The sequence below is a fragment of the Eublepharis macularius genome, chromosome 5, assembly GCF_028583425.1.
Source record: "Eublepharis macularius isolate TG4126 chromosome 5, MPM_Emac_v1.0, whole genome shotgun sequence".
NCBI lineage: Eukaryota > Metazoa > Chordata > Lepidosauria > Squamata > Eublepharidae > Eublepharis > Eublepharis macularius.
In genome coordinates, this window is record NC_072794.1 from 137,160,776 (window position 1) to 137,180,177 (window position 19,402).

The 19,402-nt window shown below is 42.4% G+C and overlaps 1 protein-coding gene across 3 annotated transcripts in view; it reads left to right on the plus strand.

Moving 5' to 3' along the window:
- Positions 1 to 18,673, plus strand: part of SGK2 (serum/glucocorticoid regulated kinase 2) — a 41,427-nt gene extending 22,754 nt beyond the window's left edge. For 2 of the 3 annotated variants that reach the window (XM_054981052.1, XM_054981053.1), the window contains exons 3-15: positions 2,686 to 2,755; positions 3,716 to 3,773; positions 4,042 to 4,091; positions 4,313 to 4,370; positions 4,482 to 4,565; positions 5,418 to 5,549; positions 5,834 to 5,946; positions 7,991 to 8,027; positions 8,699 to 8,785; positions 10,262 to 10,357; positions 11,613 to 11,768; positions 14,806 to 14,895; positions 16,549 to 18,673. In XM_054981052.1, the coding sequence (XP_054837027.1) occupies positions 2,686 to 2,755; positions 3,716 to 3,773; positions 4,042 to 4,091; positions 4,313 to 4,370; positions 4,482 to 4,565; positions 5,418 to 5,549; positions 5,834 to 5,946; positions 7,991 to 8,027; positions 8,699 to 8,785; positions 10,262 to 10,357; positions 11,613 to 11,768; positions 14,806 to 14,895; positions 16,549 to 16,701 (1,184 nt within the window). In that variant the 3' untranslated portion in view covers positions 16,702 to 18,673. Of the gene's footprint in view, positions 1 to 2,685; positions 2,756 to 2,853; positions 2,963 to 3,715; positions 3,774 to 4,041; positions 4,092 to 4,312; positions 4,371 to 4,481; positions 4,566 to 5,417; positions 5,550 to 5,833; positions 5,947 to 7,990; positions 8,028 to 8,698; positions 8,786 to 10,261; positions 10,358 to 11,612; positions 11,769 to 14,805; positions 14,896 to 16,548 lie in introns of those variants that run through there. The other variant, XM_054981054.1, reaches the window with a different exon arrangement.
- Positions 18,674 to 19,402: the final 729 nt, after the last annotated feature.

The window sequence follows — 19,402 nt, forward strand, 5'->3', positions numbered from 1 at the left end:
AATGTTGCTCAGGGCATCCAACCTCCAGCTATTGCTATATTACCCTTATATGTAGAGGCAAAACACATTCCACAGCAGGTTTCTCTAGTAATAAAGACAACAATCATTCCTCCTCCTTATCAAAAGAGAGGCAATGAATGCCTGGGCAAGCATTGTAGCAGAGAGGCTATTTTTTAATTGTGGGAAGAGATAAACATTTGTGCCAGATATGCAGTCCGCGGGCCTTTGATGAAATGTCAAGGAAACTTGTTATTAAAAATGGACACATCTGGATCTTATATTTACCTGGATGATGCTGGTGCTCAGGTGGATCAAAACCAGTTTTCTCTGTCTTCTGCATGGCTTCTCCTGTGTCTCCAAACTTTCACTGTTGGATGAAAATAAAAAACATCTTTGATAGAAGGCCATTTTGATTGAGGTTCACTGCTGAAGTTGCTGGAGTGAGAAAGGAGAAAGGCATTCTAGAAAACATCTACTTATAAAGATTCTTTAAGCATGACTCAAATGGCCAAAGTTAGCGTTGCCAACTGCAGCTTGGGAAACTCCTGGAGATTTGGTGGAAGTGCCTGGGAAGAGTAGAGTTTGAAGCAGGGAGGGAATTCAGTATGGGGCATGATGCTGCCATTTTCTCCAGGGAAACTGAGCTCTGTAGTCTAGAGATCAGTGGTAATTCTGGGAGAACTCTAGCCAAAGTACACATTTGGGGTGTACTGAGTCAGGCCCTGGTTCCCCACTGACTCAGCTTGTTTTCCCTGGAGCCACAAAGTAGCTGAAGGGACTGGCTATTAAAAAATAAAGGAGAGTCCAAACAGGGTCAGAAGAACGCCATGCCTCCTGCCCTCCCCCCAGCCATTTTCTTGCATGGGGGAGAGTCATTCCCCTGTTTTTGCTGCTCAATATGTGCAGAATACTCCACATGGAGCAGCAAAAATGGGGGAACGAGTCTCCTTAAAGAGCAGTTTCCGCATGGGAAAAAGGCTTAGGGAGGGAAGGCAGGAGCCCTCCCCACCCACCACGGTGGCATTTTGAGCTCATTTGGGCTCTCCTTTATTTTTTAAAAGCCATTCTCCACAGGTGCTGTGTGACCGCAGGGAATTCTTGTTGGTTCTGGGGAGCCCAGACCCAAATTGTTAAAAATCTGGATGTGTTGTTTGTCCCAAAGTACTCTCTTCTTTTAGAAGCCAAAGTAATACAACGCGGGGTTTTGGAGGTTACGTCATAGAATGATGAGAAATGTTTTTTTTTTAAAAAACTTAGTCCTTGGTGCTGCTGTTGGTTCTTCTTAACTGTTCTTGACACATTGGCATATAGATGGGGAAAGATATTTTTCCCCAGGACTGGCAGGGTGACTTTTCTCTCATGGCATTGACACTAAACTTGATACAGCATCACAAGCATAACTGAATGAAGTGGAATGAGGAAGAATGTTTATTATGGGCAAAGAATACTGTTTCCTTTAGGTTTCTTGGCTCAACCTTCTTCTCCTGTAGCGATGCCACTTCCTAGACTGGATCTGAAAACAACTTCTGATCTGGTCCATTTCTCTTCTAAGGGAAACTGGAATGGTTTCTGATCAGAGAGGTAGCCTTGCATCTGTATTTTAAGGGCAGCATAAGCACTTACGTGGATTGATCTGTTAATGTATTAATGTTTCAAAACCATCCTTCCTTGCATTGGGGTTTGTGGTGGTGGAGAGTGCTGTCAAGTCATAGCTGACTTATGGCGACCCCTGGTGGGGTTTTCTTGGCAAGAGACTAACAGAGGTAGTTTGCCATTCTCTGCCTCTGCAACCTTGGTCTTCGTGGGTGGTTTCCCATCCATTTATTAACCAAGGCTGACCCTGCTTAGCAGCTGAGATCGGACAAGATCAGGCTCACCTGGGCTATCCAGGTCAGGGTGCATTGGGATGTGTGTGTGAAGAGCATGTTACTAATCATGGACACTAATAGACAACTGTAACAGTTGCACCAAAATGTACATGTGTTCACTGCAGCTGTGTAGGGTTGTCAACTCTGGCTTAGGAAATTGCTAGAGATTTGAGGGTGATACCTGAGGAGGGCAGTGTTTGGGGAGGGGAGGGAGCACCTCAGGCACGTGGCACCATAGATTCCACCCTCCAAAGCTGAAATTTCCTCTGGGGGAACTGATCTCTGTACATTACAATTCTGGGAGAACTCCAGGCCCCACCTGGATGTTGGCAACCCTACAGCCATGCTGAATCCTATTGTCTCACTTCTGACTTTAGCAAACTATAAAGCCGTGCTTGCCCTGAGATGCTCGATTCATGGTCATAAATTGCTTGGAAAGCTTTGAATGAGAAGAACTGAATGCATGCCAAGCATGAAAGATCTTGTGACCTGCATCTCACAGAAAAGCAGGGCACATTCCTTATAGCCTTGGAAGAAACAAGGAGAGGCTGCCACTTACATGGTGTCATTATTGTTTAGTTCAGTACGCAGCCTCTGTGTTATCTGAATGAGCTTAGAAGTTCCTCTTTATAGGAGCAAACAGAGTCTGTCCTAACTCCAAGAAAGCTTGGTTGTTTTGACGTGGGTGGATGTGGGAGAAGGGCAAGGTCACTTCGGAACAAATGCATCTCTGTATACACTTCTTGTGATTGCTCTGCCAGCTGAAAAGCGTACTCAGTTTGCTAACTTTCTCCTCCACCCCCACCCCTTGCCGTAGATATCATAAAGCACGGGCGAGAGCGATTTGAACAGGCTATCAAAGCCTCCGGTTCCAGACTGTGTTCCTAGTGAGTATGTCTCTTTCTGTCGATGGGTTGCTGTCTCTTTAATGCTCAGCCTGGTGATCATAACCCCCTCCAAGCAATATGCCAGTGAACTGAGCGGACTGGCACGGGCCTGACACTGCTCAGAAAGCACTCTCTTGCACAAACTTGGATTTGTTAATCAGCATGGCATCGACTCTCCTGCCAGGGAGGGCTTTCTCTGCTGGTGGTGTAAGTAAAATCGCTAAATAAGATGATTGAAAAGGAAGAACCCCTTTGGGGCCTCTGTGTTTCTTCAGAGGAGTGCTCTAAAATAAGGGACTTGAGAAATAGGGATATAAGAGTGCCAAACCATTTTTTTTAAAAAAAATCTTATTAAGAGAGGTAGAGGAGATTCAGATTCTCAGGTTTGGCTTGCAGCTTACCTGCTGAGTGCCAACAGAGGTGCAGAGGGCAGAGGTTTCTCTGAGGCCTGCATAGTAAAGGTGCCACTCTGTATTAAAATACTAGTAAGATTTTTACCTTTCCGAGGGGTGTGTGTGTTCATGTAGTACTTCCTTGTTGCAAACTTTCATAATTTGATCATTCATTTGTAATTTTCAGAAAAGGATCTAGAATGAGGTGTTGGCACAGAAAACAGCAATTTGCACACATCACTTCTACAGTACGGGACATTTTATACTAGACGTAGAAGAAGATGATGTGCCTAATCTTTCTGTTTATTATTTCAGTTACTACTTACTTGCACAGGGACAGCAGAGAAATGTATTTACCAGTCATAGGAAACACCTTTTACAAATACAGTTTTGATAGAATGTAGACTTAACAAATACTGCTAAACTCTGTAGGTTTTACTGTGATGGGTTTTGTTAACCCCCAGATATATACAACTATTTTTCAATCAAGGTTTGTCCCTGTTTAGCTAGAAGATAGAGATGATTACTTCTGCTTCTCACAATTAACTGTTCACTTCATTTTTTACAGTGTTGAAAGAGTTGCTTTCTTAATGGACCGTTCCAAAAGCCCTGATGATAACAGTGAGGTAAAGCCAAGTCTCCTTTTTAGAGCTCTATACTATCTCCGCTTGGGATCAAATTTAAAGGAAGAAAATGTAAGGAGCTTAATGCTTCTCAGAATGGCAGGGGGAAGAAGGATCCTGCAATATGTAGCTACTGTAGTTAAGCTATGCTGGTGCTCTCTACTCCCTTGCACTGGCATCTGTCTTGAAGTCTCGTGTCTATTTGGCTGCTGTACTAGCCTGTGGGATTCATCCTTTGTTAACTTTAGCTATCTGCTTTTGTCAACTTCAGCCATCATCACCAACTGTCAACATCAACCTTGGACCTTCTGCAAATCCCAAGTAAGTGCATGTAAAAGTCTGTCCAGTTTTCCTTGGCTAGAAAGTACTACGCAACATAGATAGTTTGAGCAAGGAAAGTGGCTTATCTATTACTTAGGAAAAGAGTTGAAGAATGAATGAAGGCCTAGAATAAGGTTGAGTGATCAGGTATTCTTTGTTCACTTTGATGGAAACAATCTTAGGGAAACTTTTGATGTTTACATCATCCTTTTTCCCAACAGTGCCAAGCCAACAGATTTTGACTTCTTAAAGATAATTGGCAAAGGTAGCTTTGGAAAAGTAAGTAGTGTGGCTTGGAAGACTTTTTTATATATGTATAGAAATTCTTGGAAGCAATAATCCTGTGTCCTACTCCTTGCTACTCTTTTGACATTTTGATCTTGCCTGTAGGTTCTTCTAGCAAAACACAAGTCTGATGGGCGGTTCTATGCTGTGAAAGTTCTGCAGAAGAAATCTATTCTCAAGAAAAAAGAGGTATCTTCTTAAAAGAATATCCCAAACCAAAGGATTTTCCTTAACAAAACAAGCTTTCTTCTATGCCCTGTACTGATTTAATCAAGCAGTGGAGGCTCATTATATTCCTATATGTTCCATTATTATAACTTATTATTTATTTCATTTATTTATAAAATTTATTTCAAGATATGCTTTATACTCTTGATATGGCACCATCAACATGCATGGCTCTTTACAGGTTACAAGAAGATGGGACCCTGCCCCAAGGAGCTTACCATTTATAATGTGAAAAAAGGAGACAGCAGAAGGAAGGGGAGTGGAGATGGGGCTAAGGAGGGGTGTCTGTTCTGGTTACACATGCTAAGGCTTCAGTATGAGAGGGAGGCTAAGGAGTTAAAATGGAAGTTTCACAGAAAAAAAAGATTGTTTTGGGTAGGGATTTGAAAGAAATTAGGGAGGTGGCAGCATACAGATTTCTTGACAGTTCTGGGCATAAGGGACAGTGAAGAGTGGTGTGGTCTAAGGGGGCAGAACCCATTTGGATTGTTAAAGGTGCTGGAGATGAAATAGTGAAGCCATGGAGGGAAATATCAGGTTCTGAAATACTCATTAAGACTCTTTTTTATAAACTTGTGAATGCCTTCTGGGCTATTTTACAAGCCATATTAGACACACCACCTTACTTTGTCACTCTCACAGAAGGTGGTGCCCTGAACATTTTTGTTAGTCTTAAAGGTGCTACTGGACTTGGATTTTGTTCCAGTACTACAGATTAACGCACCTACCTATCTGAAAAGGTTTTAATGTGTGTGTTTATGAATTTAAATTTTGGGTACTTGCTCAGCTCTCTCTTTCTATCTCAATTCTCAGCAAAATCACATCATGGCTGAGCGCAATGTGCTGCTGAAGAATGTGAAACACCCTTTCCTTGTAGGGCTCCATTATTCCTTCCAGACAAAAGAGAAACTCTACTTTGTATTGGACTATGTCAATGGAGGAGAGGTGAGTGCCCTTTAGCATTCTTTCACACAGGGTCTATGTCCACTCATAATGTGTAGTTCAGGCCTAGACTGTGGCAACAGATAAATGGTGTTGGTTTATGTTAGTATGCGAGAAATCTACAATGTGGGCTGATCTTTAGGAACGCTCCAGTTACACTACAAGGCATTTATTTCTAGGGAAAAAACACTGCAAAAAATAATGCTACTTAATAACTCTGTCCATACAAAGGTCTTAAGAATATATGGGGCAACATCATAAGAGCAATCTTTCTTCTCTGTTTATAGCTGTTCTTCCACTTACAAAGAGAACGTTGCTTCCGTGAACCTCGAGCATGTTTCTATGCAGCTGAAATGGCCAGTGCAGTGGGGTACCTTCATTCATTGAACATTGTCTACAGGTAAGGTATGGATTATGAAATTAGATAGCCCTGGTAACAGCTATTGTCATGAACTCCACTCCAGAATCTGGTGTTTAAATATGATGACCTTCAAACAAAACAATTCTTTTTATAGGAACATTGGAAATGTCTGCACTTTTGTTTTCCCTGCAGAAGGCTGCTTCACTAGAATGTCAGGAGGGTGATCAGGAGGAATGGCTTTTCATGATGTGCTATTCATCTGTACACTTTCCTGTACACTTGCATCATATATCTCCCTGGCCTTTCCACTTCTCCTTGTTTTTCTCCCATTCCTGATAATATGCAACCAGAATCTGGAATTTTAGCACAGCTGCTGCAACCAGAAGACTGTAAAGCAGCGGCTATACTCCCAGCAACTCTGGGGCTCCTGAGAGTTCATTAAAGATTCCTTGAAAATCAGTAAGTGCAGTAGTTGTGCTTGGAAGAACTAGCTTATCAATAGCTATCTTCCCCTGCAAGGTGCAACTACAGGGGAGTACACAGTCTATTGAAGCAGCTCCAAAAGCATGACAAGTGTCCCTTAGGCACTGCATTTGCACTCTAGAAAAAGCTGTAGAACCTTTTGCATCTCACAGGCATTCCACAGCAGATGTTTAGGAAGGTGCTTGGCAGACTATTCAACATGCAAAGTGTTCCCGAAAGGTAGTAAGGTTGAAAACCACTGTAGTAGGCAATTATGTAAATTTATACTAATCTACAAATGCAGAGTGCAGCTTGACTCAACAGTTGGGACCCTTCTAATACAGATTCCACCCCCCACCCCCACCCCCGTAACATATCTTTGAGACACACTGTTCTACTGAAACAAACAGTATTGTACTACTTCATTATCACCTGACCTATTCGTTTTAAGCTCTACCTAAGGATTTGTAGAGATGTACTACCTGGTATCTATCCATCTGTGCACAGAAAAAAATCATGGAGATTTTCCATGTTTTCCTACATTTCTGCAGCCCCTTCTGGCCCATGGAAAGATCATTCATGAGGCTGTGGGATCTCTGTGGAGGAACAGCCATGTGGTGGTTCAGGGCATAGGTTGCCAGCTCCAATTTTGGAAATTTGGGAATGGAGCCTGGGGAAGGTGGGATTTGGGGAGGAGAGGGACTTCAGCTAGTGAGTCCACCCTCACCCTCAAAATCAGCTGTTTTCTCTAAGGGAAATGATCTCTGTAGTTTGGAGATCAGTTATAGGTCTGGGAGATCTCCAATCCCCATTTAGAGGTTGGCAACCTCAGGGGGCTGGAGGAAAGAGGGATGGGGCGAAATTGTCCTTCTTTTCAGTGAAGCCATGCTTGCAGGAAAAGGAAGGAGGTGTGATTTCAACCCCTTGTCCATCCTCACTCTGCCCATGCAGCTATTCCTCCACATGGATCCTGTGACCTTGGGAATGACCTGAGTGAACTGGATGCGGCTTGAGTCATCTGTCTTGCAGCCCCCCCCCCCAATCCTTCAAGCAGGGTGTCTCTTTCAAATCACTGATTGCTATTTTATCTGATTTATTGTGTGTTCATTGTCTTATTTTAAACACACACAAGAGTTGTAAAACTGCTCCTGAAGCAGTGTGTTTGTAAGATCCTAAGTGCCCCCCGCCTTTTTTCATGGGTAACTTCTGCTCCGAACAGGTTGAACCAGTTTTCCTTGAGCTCAGCCGGGGGGAGAAAATGGTACCTACCAACATAACACAGTATCTTCCATAGTTCAAACGAGAGATATATGCTTAAATGCACCCAGAGTCCTGACTGTGGATTGCTTATGCAGAAGCAAAATATTGCTAGATTGTAGCAGTGGCTGAACAGGAAGCAAATATAGAAGTTAGGGCTCAGTGATTCTTTCACTATATGAGATAAAAAGGATATCTGAGCAAATTGGCTTAGGAAAGATAATGCTGAACTATCTATCACATTTCCGAGTCTGCATAATATATCTGCTTTATTAGATAATCTTCAAGAATTTAAACATGCTGAAACGGGGGAGGTTGCTTGGAAATCCAAGCTGAGCTTAACTCATCTAATTGTTTTCTTTAGGGACTTAAAGCCTGAAAATATCCTCTTGGATTGTCAGGTATGTGATTTACGGCTGTGTATGTATAAATATTTCACTGCTATCATAAAGATTCCATGGTTATAGTTAGAAAAACAATGGGCTTTTACTTGTTGTATGTGAGGGGGGAAATATTTTTCAAATGCGTTCGTGCTCACATCTGTTGAACTAGGATTCTACAAGAAGACTCCAGAAGTAGGAGCCCAATCCTTTTCCAGCCTCTACTTTGGGGTAAATGAATGTGAGCCTATTCATCTGCATTTGTCACATGAGATTTATATTAGATTGTTTTTTACTTGAGTGTATGTACCCAAGTTCCCAAAGTGATACTTATTTGGGAGACAATAGGGGCAGAAAGGTTTACTAAAGAAAGAAGATAAGAACTGGCGGTGGGGACAGATGGATTTAAAAAAAATTAAACCCCTTCCTAAGTAGTGCAAATGATGTTAAGTGGGCATAATAGTTTGCAGAATAGCTACAGCTGAACATTTTAGATTCCAGATTCTGAATTGGTGAATCTGTTTGTGAAATTTTGGCTTTATTAACACAAAACCAGAATCCTAATAATGCTTCTGTGTGTCAGTAAGAAACTTTTCATAACTGGACTAGGACATCCAACTCAAAGAGCAACTCAGAAGTAGCAAATTTAGAATGTGTCCCTCAAGAAACGGACATGTTTCATTTTCTTTCAGGGTCATGTTGTACTGACAGATTTTGGACTCTGTAAAGAAGGAATGGAGCCAGAGGAAACAACATCTACATTTTGTGGCACCCCAGAGGTACTATAATGGGGTTAGAATAGATTCACAGTTTTAATTAGTGATTTTTGACGACTCAGCTTTTCCAAGATAGCACACACCATTGTTCAGTAGGAAGTATAAGAACTGACTGTCTCATGCACTCCTAAAAACAAACAAACATTAAAGTATTGAATCTGAAGAGCCACATATTTGATGGCCCAGAATGGTTTTAGATGCAACTGGCAGATTATTAACACTTTCTGTGATATTCACTCAACATTTCTAATAGAATTTGAATATGTAATGAGCATTGATTCTGCTTGACTGTGAGGAAACCAGTGGAGAATCTGGCTAATGCAATGTAATATTGGTTACATCTCAGAAGATTACAAGGGAGAGCCAATTTGGTATAGTGGTTAAGAGCGCAGGACTCTAATCTGGAGAACTGGCCTTGATTCCCCACTCTTCCACTTGAAGCCAGCTGGGAGACCTTGGGCTAGTCACAGTTCTCTGGAGCTCTCTCAGCCCCACCCACCTCACAGGGTATTTGTTGTGGGGATAATAATAACATACTTTGTAAACTGCTCTGAGTGGCCGTTAAGTTGTCCTGAAGAACGGTATATAAATCGAATGTTATTAGGGTGATCTGCAAACTACTGACAAGGTGTTAGAATCTGTAGAATGTATAGGAGTGCTTTATTTGAGCATAAGCTCATTGGCCTAGGCACCTGGACCATGAAGCAACAGCAGCAAAGACGTTCCAAGTAGCTGTGTTGGTCCAAATGAAAATCCAAAACCAAAATCCATATAATACCCTTTATTAAGACCAACCAATGACAAAAACAGTGTTCAGTCTTCCAAGTTCTCCAGAATCCTTCATCAATGCTCTGCCTGTTCTATGAATGGATGGGGCGGGGGGAGTAGTCATCATGAACTCAAAGCCCCCACAACAGACTCTGATGGTGGACCGCTAGTGTGAAAAGTAGTTCATCCTGAACTGAACTAGGAGTGTTTAAGCTCTAAGGCAAAACTTGCATGGCCATCCTTCAACGAGCTGTAGGCAAAATGCAATAAAAATATCAATTTAACTTGAACTTGTATGGGTTAACTTTCTTCCTAATCTTTCTTATTTTATTTTACTTCATTTATACTCGGCCTTTCTCCCCAACACAGACCCAAAACAGCTTACATCATTATCTTCTCCGCCATTTTCCCCTCACAATAACCCTATGAGGTAAGTTTGGCTGAGAGTATGTGACTGGCCCAGGGTCACCCCAGAAAGCTTCCGTGGCAGAGTGGGGAATCAAACCTGCCCTGCCCTGATCCCCCAGTCCATTACTCTAGCCACTATACCATTCACCCCCTACATCTTTACAAGTGCTATATTTCATCGAACTATTTGGTCAGTTGTTTTCTTACTGGTTTTGAAGCTAGGAGACACATGGGGCAGCTGGAAAGTTACAGGGTTTCTTGTTGTTGTTGTGAGTGTATTTTAAACTCCTTATTTTTCCACAGTATTTGGCTCCAGAGGTGCTGAAGAAAGAGCCTTACGACAGAACAGTAGACTGGTGGTGCCTAGGAGCAGTTCTCTATGAAATGCTGTTTGGATTGGTAAGTCTTAAAACCTGGTGTTGCCTCTGAATTTAAAACTGAAGCTGAAGGCAGACAGTAGTTCTTAAACAGCAGACAGTGGCTGGAGAGAGGCTTCATTTCCCAAGATGTACTGACCGATGTATTACTTTTGTCCTCCTGGTCAAATACATTGCTCAGAGTTTTGAAATGTACAAAACATGTGTGCCAGTCGCAAAATGAGTGGACACGACATGAGCAGTGATCCTCACAATCAGTCTGCCTTCAGCTGTCTGGAAAAAAAATACCCTGCCAGTCAGACAGGCTGCTGATGTTTTTCTCCATCTTTGCTTCCAAACTGGAGTGCTGTTTTTGGGAGCATCCATATGCCATCCTCTAATCATCCGCTTTCCAGTATTTCCCAGTGCTTGCTGCGCTCTTTCTCAAAGCTGGCTTTCTATTATCTTTTCTGAAATAATGCAGTCCAATGGCGTTAGCATGTTATCTGAATGGGAAGGTACATGTTTTCAAAGATCTCATCCACAACAGCACCATTTTCCTTCCATCAGCCCCTCATGGCTGTGCTGGGTAGCATTTACTGATTTTTTTATTTTTAAAAGCCCTGTGGTGGTATGGCAGAGAGAGAATGCAGGGGAAATGGGGTCTGATAGATGAAAGTATGCAAAAAATCTCTCATGTAGTTGTTGCATTGCCCGTGAGACTGTTCTTGCATTTGCAATGGCAGTGAATGCAGAAAGGACAATTCTTGTGTTTGAAAACAACCTCACACTGTTGAGGTGATCCTACTTTGCCCCCTTTACCTTTGTGCACCAGTGTAGTTGGTCAGATTCCAACAAACCTCAAGCATACCCGGGATCTGGATACTATACGTTCCGTGACCTCTGATTCTGGTCAGGTCCTGGCAAAAAGTTTCTGATAGTATGCCAACCTGTTGAACAGCAACAGCAGCCCTTTCACAGTCTGTAGTTTATTGGCTACTACATTGGTGCATGGGGATGGATGGCTTTGCATATATCTATGCAGCAGAGCAGTTTCTGGACTGCAGCCTTTGTTATTACAGCTAAGCAATTTACAGTATCTCAAATAATGAACCGTTTGTTCTACATGAAGACATTTACTGGGAACATTTCACAATAGTACATGGAATATATTTGGATACATCTTGCTTCCTGCTTCTTTCTTGTTGCATCGTGTTGTGCAGTCAAAATCTATGGAATCCTCAAAAGAATTGGCATGTCTGTAATTACTAGCAGTTCATGGCTTCTGTCTCTATCAGCCTCCTTTTTACAGCCGAGATGTGTCTCAGATGTATGACAACATTCTGTACAAGCCACTGCAGATTCAAGGAACCAAGACTATGGCAGCTTGTGATATCCTGCAAGGACTTCTCCATAAAGATAAGAAGCAGCGACTGGGAGCCAAGACTGACTTTGTAGGTTTGGTTTGCTCTGAAGCTCATGTTAACATGATACATTTCTTTACCACTCCTCAAACAGCAGTTCTTTAACATCTGTCCTACTTCACTACTACCTCCCATCTTCTTGCTGGTTAAACTACCCTTCCCCATTGCAGCTTCCCTTTTTATCAAGCTCTCTCCAATTCTCTCACTTTTGTCCTATCATCTAAGAGCCCAACTAGACAAATGTGTTTTTAATTAGTTGGGTTCAGGTTCGCCAAGCCCAGCTCAGGTTCCCAGCAGCCATGAGCAGTGGTTGTTTAAAAATAAGAGGGCTTAAACAGGTTTAGAATGCCACTGTAGGGAGAGGAAGTGCTCCTGCCTTCCCCCAAGCCATTTTCCCAGACTGAAATAGCACTGGGGGAGTTGTATTGTCGAAGGCTTTCATGACCAGAGAACGATGGTTGTTGTGGGTTTTCCGGGCTGTATTGCTGTGGTCTTGGGGGAGTTGTTGCCCATTTTTTGCTGTTCCACATGCACAGAATAATGTGTTGGGAAGCCAGACCCATTAGTTTGGCCCTTACAAGTGAAACTTTGGAGTAGTGATGAGATCCCAACTATTTTCTGGAGGGCTTAAAACACAGTGAGTGCTGATACATGTTAGCTCCTGGTAGCAGCAGCAACAATGTCAAAGATTTGAGGCCAACTTCAGATCAGCTACTTGGTGCAGAATGCTTGCCATCACATAGGTAAAGTCTGTTTTCATGTATGAGGCGAAGACAGAAAAATGGGTTGGATCCCCCAGAAGATTTTGGCATGTGCAGTCTTGGCATAAAAATTATTACTTGCTGTCTGCTTGAGCTAAGTGAAAGGGATTGTATTCCTAACTTTTTTCTGCATGTGCAAGACATGGTGCAAGGTATTTTCTTCTGATACGATATGAAAAACAAATTAATTTAAACCATGTGAATTATTTGCTGTGTATTCAATTGATCCATAGGCACAATGTTATTTTATTAAAAATTAAGGTGCTGCAGGAAAACTATGCTAAGTACACCTTTCTTTCTGTTCACACATTGCTGGATTTAAGCCAGTTTCAGATAATGCTCATATTCATTTGTATGCTTAAGATACGGTCTTCATTTCCAGTTGCAGTTCTTAACATTGCTCCTTTGGCAACCACTCTGTACAATACTATTCATACGTTCAACTATTTTTTCTTTGTGTGCAGTTCTATGAATTTATGCACACCATCCAGTATGAGCACTTTACTTTTGGAATGTGCAAAGGGAGAGGAACTTCAAAGGTCACTGAAGAATTGAGAAATGTCTGGGAGTTGCACAAATCTGAGAGATGCTTATGAGCAGATGAACGTATGCAAAATCAGATTAGAAATACAAGGATTTCTACTGCATGACTGTCAAAAGTTACTGGTGTGTGTGGGGGTTACCATCTGTGACCTTTGTAAAACAGGACTTTCTTGCTCCTCTCTCCCACTGGAGTACTCTTAGCTCTCTTAAATATTATTCCTGAGTGTCCAGTAGGGGAACTTGCTGGATCAAGGGGGGAATCTCTGGTGACATCATTCTGTCACTGGTGATGCTCTGATGTTGCTCCCTTTGTGCCCAGAAGTGACATCAGTGCTTCACTGTGGGACACTCTGGTATTTGGACAAGACTCTATGGTTAAACCATAGAGTTTTACCCAAGTTCCAGAGTCCCCAGTGTCCTCCAGTGATGTGCTGACGTCACTTCCAGGGACAGAGGGAGTGATGTAAGCATGTTGGGATGCTGCCAACATCCCCTCTGTTTCCTGCCATTTTCCCCCACTGGGCCAGCTGAGCAACAGCAGGAAGCACCTGCCATCAGTGGAGGCTTGGTAAACCTGGTGTCCTGTTGGGCTGTTGTAGGATTGCCAGGGGTGCCAGAGGGCCAGAGTGGGAGTGCAGGGGCTGGAGGACTGGGTGCAGCAAAGTACTTACCTTCCTCGTGTGAGCTTCCACGTTCCCCCATCACACCAGATAATGAGCGAGATGGACACTGAAGCCAAGCTCAGTAGAAATCTCCCATTTGAAAGCGATTTCTACTGAGCTTAGTTTCGGCATGCCCCACAGCTTCCCCGTCACACTGAAAAATGAGTACAGTGGAGGAACTGTGGGGTGCACTGAAAACAAGCTCAGTTGAAATCGCCTTCAAATGGGTGATGGCAAGAGCAACAGCACTGAGGAGCTCTGCAGTAGGAGGGGGAATTGGTGGAAACTGATGCCCCGTCTTCCTAAGACCTAAGTGCCATTAAGGCCATTTGTTTATTTGCTCCAGATTCAGTGCTGCTGGTAAGTTTTTCCTGCTTCCCTGCAGTATATTGATACTTTCCTACACTTCTCAGGGTTTTCCCAGCTTTTCTTTGATCTTTCTCAAACCTGCTCTGCTGCAAAGTTTGGGGAATGATCACTGTAAAGCCTGGCTGGCTATCATGTGTGGGTGAGGGGGCTTGGCTGTTCCCACTCTTATCACAGCCATTTTCCCTGGCTGTGTCCCCTGGTGGCCATTTCCTCCCCTCCACCAGGGGGCTGTCTGTTTTTTTCAAGCTGCAATTAAGTATTATAATATAGCAATCTGCATATTGGGTTCTTTGAATTCCCAGCTTGCATTTAAAAAACATTGTCTCTAGCCCCTTTTGTTGTGCTGACATAAGAGAAAAGTCATAACTGCAACAACATGGGCTGTAGACTTAGTTTTTTAAAATAATGAAAACTGGGAATTCAGAGAACCTGATAGTTATAATGTTATGTCAATATAATGATATTTAATTGCCAATTCTTTAAAAAACAAAAAGTAGTGGCCCAGGGGAAGGGGTGGCTAGTACTGCTAGGGATACTGAGGCCAGAAAATCGCGGAGAAGCCTGCCATGTGGAAGTCCTGTTCCAGCTGTGCTGCTGCATCAGAAGCCTCAAGAGCAATGGGGAAGCCACACAAACCTTGTCCCTGAGTGGAAACCACTTAAGTCCTCACAGCTGCATGGCTGGATACATGACTAACAATTGACTCTCATCTATTTATCTTCCTGTTCACAGCTTGAGATAAAGAACCATGTGTTCTTCAGCCCTATAAACTGGGATGACTTGTATCATAAGAGAATCACTCCTCCATTTAATCCCAATGTGGTAAGTGATTGTGCTTTGCTTCATGCATGTTTGTTCGCAGTTGCAAATTTAGAGGTTACCTGCCCTGATTCTTTTTGAGGTTTAAAGAACAGAGGTTCTCAGGAACTGCATTTTGGTTGGCCCTCCTAACCTGTGATGCATTATCTGTTTTGCATGAAAAATAAGATACCAGACATTTATCTAATGCCCTGATTTGGATAGTCCAAGCAAGCCTGATCTCATCAGATCTCAGAAACTAAGCAAGGGTTGACCTTTGTTAGTAACTGGATTGGAGACCTCTAAAGAAGACCAAGGTTGCGGAAGCAGGCAATGGCAAACCATTTCTGCTAGACTCTGGCCTTGAAAACCCCAGCAGGGGCTGCCATAAGACAGCACTCTCCACCACCACCACTTATATCTAACATTGTTGTACATAGAGTTACCAACCTCAAGAGAGGGCCTGTAGTTCTCCTGATATAACTGAACTGATCTTCCACTTAGACAATGAGTCCCCCTGGAGGAAATGGTACCTGCACAGGGTGGGCTTTATGGCATCACATCCCTGCTGAGCTCCATCCTCAAATCTCCAGGAATTTCTAAAGTTGGCAACCTAGGCTAAAAGCATCTGCCAGGCATCTAGTCCTATACACTGTATTGTAACAGAACATTTCAAATTCCAGTAATTGATCAGATCACTCCATGCAGTGCTTTGAAATCAGAAAATGCCATCACAGAAGCAAGTGGGACCAAGGGACACTGAGAGAGTTCTTCAGTGGTTTCCTATATGCCCTCTGTCAATGGTGGCTCAGCAATGCCCGAGTCTGCTGCCCTTTTCTCTCACTGCCCCATTCACCCTCTTCCTCACCATCTCACCTCCATCCCTCCCCACAAGCCAGAGTAGATATGAAACATGTGGGTTTCCCTAACAGGCCCAATAGTACCCCCTGGCACTATTTCAGGTGCTGAAAATGGCACAGCACCATGGTCCTGATCCTTCTTCTTATGCACCATGGTCTTGATCCTAATTGGGAACCACATGTACTGGAATTAGGAGTCCTCCACCCCCCCTGCATCGCTCTGAGTGGTGGTAGGAGAATTTTTTTTTAAACCACATCATATTCAATGTAATGCCACTTCTAGAAAAAAACTGGAAGTAATATTGGGTAGCTCTAGGATTCACGGAAACTCTATGGTAAAATCATAGAGTTTCTCTTGATTCCTAGAACTACCCATGACACTTCAAGTTTGGTTTTTAATGGAAATAACGTGATGCAGCAGCCAGTGTTCTGGGCCCCTCACATGCCTGCCTGTAGCCCTCTCACCAGTTGCCAGGCACCCCAGCAGGAATAGAGAAGAAGTCACCACTCACATGATTGTGTTACGTCTGACAGATGGTGGGGATCCCAGACCTAACTTGTATACTCCGTAATGTATGTGGCAAACCATGCATGACCCATGGGGCTTCTTGAACTGTTGGGGAAGCCCTGTTTTGTATGTGTGGTTTGCCTGGGAGCATGAATGAGTGTTAACTTCTGTGGCTTCTATGGTTAGGGCACAAGGCAGGGTGATGATGACAAGGGCTTGGTGGGGGTGGGCAGGAACTGCTGCTCCCCCCATCTGTTACCTCACTGCACTGTATAGCTGAAACCTCATACTTTGTTTCTCCTCTTTAAGGCTGGTCCTGCTGATCTACGGCATTTTGACCCAGCATTCACTCAGGAAGCTGTCTCCAGCTCCATCATCCGCACTCCTGACTTAGCAGCCAGTTGTTCCAGTGCCACAGATGCTTTCCTCGGATTTTCTTATGCACCGAATGAAGAGCGTTAATGTTGGCAAGGCTTGACTTCTCCCCCCCTCCACCGCCGCACCTCATTTTATAGCTTGATTTCATGTCACTGAGAAGAGATCCATGACAGTCTGACTAACTCTGTAACTGGAACAGAACCAAACTCTCTCCAGCTTCGAACTGTAGGCCCTCACAATGTGAATGTTCCTCTAGCAGAGGAAATGCTGATTATTCTAGTTAGTGCTATTTTGTTTCTACACAATTAAACAGTCTTGAATTAAACAGCCTTGTGTGCCAAAACTGAGTCATCCTATGGAATGCAGAATAACCTTGGCTTTGTCCTAAGCCTGTTAAGGAGGATTCAAGGTGAGGGTATGTCTTACCCATATGTTCAGATTCTTGTTTCATTTCCTTGCGATTCTTCCCAGTTGACTGCATTCTCTTAGGCCTTCTACTCCCCGACTCCTTTGATCCCAGTTAGCCCTGATTTATGGAAGCTCCTGGGATTCCCAAGGAAAGTCTTTGGGGCTAGCTAGAGAATACTGTTTACTGCAGCCTTTAGCGAGCCTTGCCATTCTTTGCACCACTCTTTCCTCCACCCTTAAACAGCACTCAGTATTCTCTGTTCCCAAATTGGTGCCTTGGAACCTTTTAAATTTTTTTTTTATTATCCTTGACTCTATCTCCCCTTTGTGGATGTGCTTTTTCCAAGATTTGTGAGCAGCACTCCATAGTTGGTCAGCGCAAGGTGGGAATGTCACAGTGCATATCCCATCCACATCATACCAGCACCCAATTCAGTGACTTGTAATGGGTGATTCTTGTCTTGGAAATAGCACTGACGGTTCTTTGCTTACATTCTTAGGAATTTTGTTCATTTCTTTCATTTGAAAACTATACAGTGATACATGTTTGGTCGCACTACCTCTTTATAGTATAGATTGAGAAGAGGCAATTGAATTTGCTTTCAAAAACAGAGAGGAAAAAATAGATCCTCTTAGAAGGCCTAACTAGTGAGTGTTGGTGAGCACTAAAGAGACATTACCAAAGCACAAACTCTTATTTCTCAAACAGGGCTCCTGCCTCAAGCAGGTGCAACTGTAGTAGACTCAATATTTTGTCTCGTATTACCACCATACATGATACCACCATATTATCTGTCCCAACATCTTTTTCTAGTCAGTTGTTGATGGACCAATTTGCTAGAACTCTTCAATTGCCATTTTAAAAGATATTTTGAAGCTTCAACCTCTAGAGTGATGTGATCTTTCTACAAGATTCTGTATTGAATAACCATAATATTTAATGCTGCTGAAGCTAACAGATCCTGTTACCAATTAAAGTCAGAACATATCCATTCTGCAGATAAACTATGTTGGTGAAACAAGAGTGGACTTATTAGAATAGGCTGCTAGTATAGATCAAAGTACAAATATGAATGTTTTCTGAACTTTAAGGGGACAAGTGAGTAATGTGCACCTGAGTTCAAGAAAACTGGAATATGTTAAGAAACTTCTGGTTTTGATGGATGCCTTTCAATTTCCTAAACATCTACCTTTTAAAAATATGTACAAATATAGATTCTCAAATGTGCATTTAATTTTTAAAAGCTGGAATCTTAAAGAAGTTCTAATGTCCTAATGTGCTATGGGAATTTTGTTTGTTTTTCTCAGCAAGGCTGTGCTGTAGAAAAACAATGGATTGGTTCATGTGACAGTGTTGTCTGACTGCTGCTGCCTGGGTTTCATTGATATGCTAAAATAATTACTTGTATTTTTATCTTCTGTCTCCCCCCGCAGTGACTATTAAATAAAAAGTATAATATATTTTAAGAGAACCGTTTCTAGCATAACACCCAATGGGTGACTTTGTAGTAAGAGGCTGTGTAAAAAGTAAACGTGTCTGTGTCTTTTGAATACATATCAAAAACCTTGGTTATAAGCAGCTGTATAATGTTGCCAGGAAGTCTGCTTACAGACCTTGGCACAATAAACTTTCAAGCTGAAGAAAATCTTCAAAGAGTTATGTTTGGTGTTGGAAAGCTGTCTGTGGATATGTTGCCATGTCGTGATTTAGAATGTTATTTGGGTATCTTAAATTAGAAACTAATTTTGTTCTAAGTCAAGTTAGAAACAAAGTTAGAAACTAACTTTGTTGCAATATGTATCCAAATGAACTCTACATCCTTTTTTTGACCACTGTTTCCACATTTTATACATTGTGAAATCTGCCCAAGAAGTCATTATGAGCCCATTGGTATCTCAAAGGGAGCTCTGATTCTTCAAAGATTGTATCCTGGAAATCTAGTTGGTCTCTAGCTGCTACTGTACCCAAATCTTGCTCTTCTACTACAGACCAACATGGCTACCCACTTGAAACCATTTCAAAATGTGTATGGTAGCTACGTTGTATGTGGTGGAGAAAGAAAGATTTCCCACTGAAAATTATAAAATCGGTCGAAACACACTGGGCTAAACAGTATTAGTTATACACATTTAAATTCTGTCTTGTGCTTCTAGGACAGAGAAGCAAGATAAGTCTCCCTGTGGGTCTGTTGGGTTGTATATTTTTGCTGACATTCTACTGTTTCTGTACCTTAATTTGTTAGCCACTTTGAGTCCCAGTGTTGGATAAAAATATTTAAGTAGAGGCAGCAAACCATCACATGTTAATTTTGACATTATAAAAGGGGGCAAGGGGATGCTTTTATATTAGAAGTCCTTGGTCCAATCTGTATTGCAT